Source organism: Eucalyptus grandis, chromosome 5, assembly GCF_016545825.1.
Source record: "Eucalyptus grandis isolate ANBG69807.140 chromosome 5, ASM1654582v1, whole genome shotgun sequence".
NCBI classification, from domain to species: Eukaryota; Viridiplantae; Streptophyta; class Magnoliopsida; order Myrtales; family Myrtaceae; genus Eucalyptus; species Eucalyptus grandis.
Window position 1 is genome coordinate 1854630 of NC_052616.1, and position 3813 is coordinate 1858442.

General features: G+C 37.5%; 1 protein-coding gene across 1 annotated transcript; it reads left to right on the forward strand.

Annotated features, from left to right (window-relative positions):
- The first annotated feature begins 991 nt into the window (after window positions 1-991).
- Window positions 992-1543, forward strand: LOC104445922 (BON1-associated protein 1). The gene has a single exon (XM_010059853.2). It carries the CDS (start codon window positions 992-994, stop codon window positions 1541-1543), a length of 552 nt encoding a protein of 183 aa, XP_010058155.1.
- The last annotated feature ends 2270 nt before the right edge of the window (window positions 1544-3813 follow it).

The following is a 3813-nucleotide window of genomic DNA, read 5'->3' on the forward strand; positions in this document are numbered from 1 at the left end:
CAATGACAACATTGAATATTTTCATGTAAATTATGGAATGCATTAAATATATACTAAAAATTCAGAGACCATATTAAACAAATTAAAAGTTTAGGAATAATGTTGAATAAGTTAAAAGTTCAAGTACTGTATTACATATTAGGTCAAAATATAAGGACCATTTGTATCATCTTTTCTTAAATAAAATAGAGAATATTTATGCCAGCTGTCCAAGGCACATGTAATGTAGTTCCCCAACGACTATAAAGCCAATCACTTTCTCGGAAATTCCATCGCCTTTAATTTACTTTCCCTATTTAGAAAATTCCAGGAGGTGGAACCACTTTATGTTTCTTCTCAATTGAGGTGTCCCGATTCTTCGAAAAAGCATTAAGTAAATCATTCATGCCAAGACCTACTATGGTCATGGATGCTTTACCGCATTACTAAGTAAATTCTCAGGGCAAAAGTTTATTCTGAAAAAGCATCACTTATCTCAGAACCCAGGGAGGTATTCGGCTCATTGATTTCCTCCCGTCCATAGATTAGACTTGATTAGCTGATAGACATCATCGGAAATCTAAAACTGGACAGGCACCCTGATTTATTGCCCATCTAATGTAAGTAATTATTAAAGTAATGACTTTTGAGGTGATTTCGAAGAAATTATAAGAATCATTTCATCATAACTGAAAAATTATCGAAATTAGTATATTGGGAGAAACTATATTATTATATTATAGATCCCTTATACGAATAGTAAGAATATGAAAAAAATAAGGACTCTTGAAGTGTTTCGAGGAAATTGCGGTGTCATATGTGACCAAATTTCGTAAAAGCAACGCCTTTTGTACGTATGCACTCGAAGGCGCCTTTGTATTTCCCAGTCCGTGTCTTTCTTGGATCCCTTATCTCCTCGTCGCCACAAATAAGAATCGTTTTGACACATATTTCGTGGCATCCGATTCCGTTCCGTGAAAGCACACCAACCAGTTTTACGAACGCGTCAGACATGGCCAACGCTCAAAATCGCAGCTTGGAAGTCACCATCATCTCCGGCGAAGACCTCCGCATCAACGACAGGCCCATCAAGAACAACGCCTTCGTCACCGTTAAGGCCAACTCTCGCTGCTCGCCATCGTCGCAGGACTCGACTAAACCGGACGCGCGGGGCGAGAGCTACCCTTACTGGGATGAGAAGCTCCACATGGAATTGCCCACGGGCTCGCGCTACGTCGTCGTCGAGGTCCGCCGAAGGAGCTCCTCGGCCGGAGACAAGCTAGTCGGTACAGCGTGGATTCCGGTGTCAGACTTCATCGGAGACTACACGCCGGAGAATTACTTGCATTTCTTGAGTTATAGGCTGAGAGACGCCAAGGGGCTACGCAACGGGATCATCAATATCTCAGTGAGGGTTGCGTCGTCGTCGTATAAAGGGACTTCGTCCTGTTCGTCGCGTCAGCCACCATTGGTGCCGGCGTTCAGGATGCCGGTGGATCGGGAGAACCACGGCGGGACGGTGACAGGCGTGCCGGTTTGGTGTCCCAATCAATGGAAAGCTTGAGAGACACGTGTTCCGGTTTGGGTTTGGTCACGAGAGTGGAAGTCTTTTTAGTGTAACAGCGTAAGTGCACCGTACCGATTTCTTTAATGTTTTGGGTTGTTGTTTGTTGGGGGGTGGGGTTGGTCCCATTTGATTGGTTCAATCCGGTGGAGTGTGAATGTCCGACATGAGATTGCCTTCGCGTAACTAAATTGAGGTATTCTTGTACTGCCCCATAAAGAAAATCATGACATATTTTGGCTCCCTTCATTTTGCAGCAGCGTTTCCGAAAAATATAATAAGAAATTGAAAAAGTATATATTTTCTGCCGGTCGGTATCTCATCTGATTTTTCTCCGCTCACTTCCTCTTATCATTTTTTTTCTATTCTTTTTTATTTTTTATTTAAAAAATTCGACTTTTCTTCTTATCTACAAGGCCCGAGCCTTGTGGTCTCTGGCGATGCTCAAATGGTGCCGATCTGCAAGGCTGGAGCCTCTACATCGTCTTCTGACGCTCGGGCATCGCAGATCTAATGAGGCACGAGCTTCGTGGCCTTCGGTGACACTCGAGCAGCGCAGATCTGCGAGATTCAAGCGTCACCAATCTACGAGGCCTAAGCCTCATTGTCCTCTCGAGATGCTCAAGCTTGCCAGCTTGCTAGTGGCCCAGTCGTTGGCCTTTGCCGTGTCTAACGACCGGCCGAAGAAAAAGAATAAGAAAAAGAAGGAAAAATGAAAACTAAAATAAAAATAATTAAAATGAATGATGAAAGGAAGATTGAGGAAAATGTTTTTCACTTCCTTTATTACAAAACTTTTTTTCATTATTGGAAAATATTTTCTTTAACCAATTTATTTTTCGTGAAACGAACGAACATTTATGCCTTTAAGCATCTTTATATCTCTATATGACAAGGCATGCTAAATTGGTGCCTCTTCATCTCAAAATGTTGTCAAAACATGTCATTAGAGTCCACTTTATTTATTAAGATAAAAAAAAAATGGGAAATTACCCAATCAATCATAAATCTATTGTACGGATATCAATTCGGTTATAAATTTTTCAATTTTACTAATTGAGTCCTAAATTTTTATATGGAGTTCTAATGTGATTATGTCAATCAATTTTCACAAAATTTGTTGATGTGACTGTATGCTACGTGGACGGCCCGTGTGCTTTCCGGCAAAAATTGATCGGAATGATTATATTGAAATTTCACATAAAAATTTGGGACTAAACTAACAAAATTTAAAAAAAAAAATTAAGACGAAATTGACATTCATATAATAGATTCCAAATTGATTGGGTAATTTTTCCGAAATAACAACATTAGTATTCTACAATAAAATCAAAATAGACACAAATGTCTATGTTGACTAATCCCTTTTAAATTAACTCGAATCTTCAAATACTTTATGGACATTTTAAACTTTTTTTTTGTAGTAAAAGACCTGTAATCTGTGGAGAATCCGAACCTTACAAACAAGTGGTCAATTCCAAGTATAAATAGGAAGCACTTGCTTAAACTCAACATGACTAAGGGCTTATTTGGTAATCATTCTATTCTCAATAATAATTTCTACTCATAATCGGTTTTTTCATATTCTATTTCCCAAACAAGTTTTTAGCATTCGAAAGTATTTGGTAACTACATAAAATTTATATTCCAAAAATAAATAAATAAATAAAATGAAATACGTCTAGTGCAACCCTTAAATTGTTTATGCCATAGAATTACTTTTAATTTGTTAATAATTGTATGATATTTTTCTTCTATTTTTTTCCTCCTCTTCTTCTTTCTTATTTAGTCAATCACCGACCTTAGTGAGGCTCCAACAAGGTTGTTGTTGACATCTAAATTTTGGCAATTCGATCATTTATTTATTGTATAGAAAATTATGGGTCAATTTTATCCCTGAAAAAATATTAATTGCATATAGATTCAGGTGCATTTATTTTAATTTACATTTTTTGCATTTTATTGGATCGGTGGTGAATGGATTCGAATTAGTGATTCTAAGCTTTAATTTGGCAGGCCGGACTAAGTCCAAGAAGCAAGTAAATTGGCCGAAGCCCGTTTTCTTTTAATGACAAAAATTACTTAAATAGAGATTTGAAATGATATTACGGTGGATTTTTGGAATTTAAGAAAATCGGATTACAATCTTATCCTTAGGCGATAAAATCAGGAAATGTGGAAAATAAAAAAGAGTGATATTGTGTGCGAAAAAAGAAATCTTCGCGAAATTAAAACCCTAATCTTCGGCCTATAAAAAGGTTTTTCACGAA

Excerpts from the sequence above, each read along its gene's own strand:
- LOC104445922 (XM_010059853.2), top strand. The coding sequence starts at position 992 with ATGGCCAACGCTCAAAATCGCAGCTTGGAAGTCACCATCATCTCCGGC.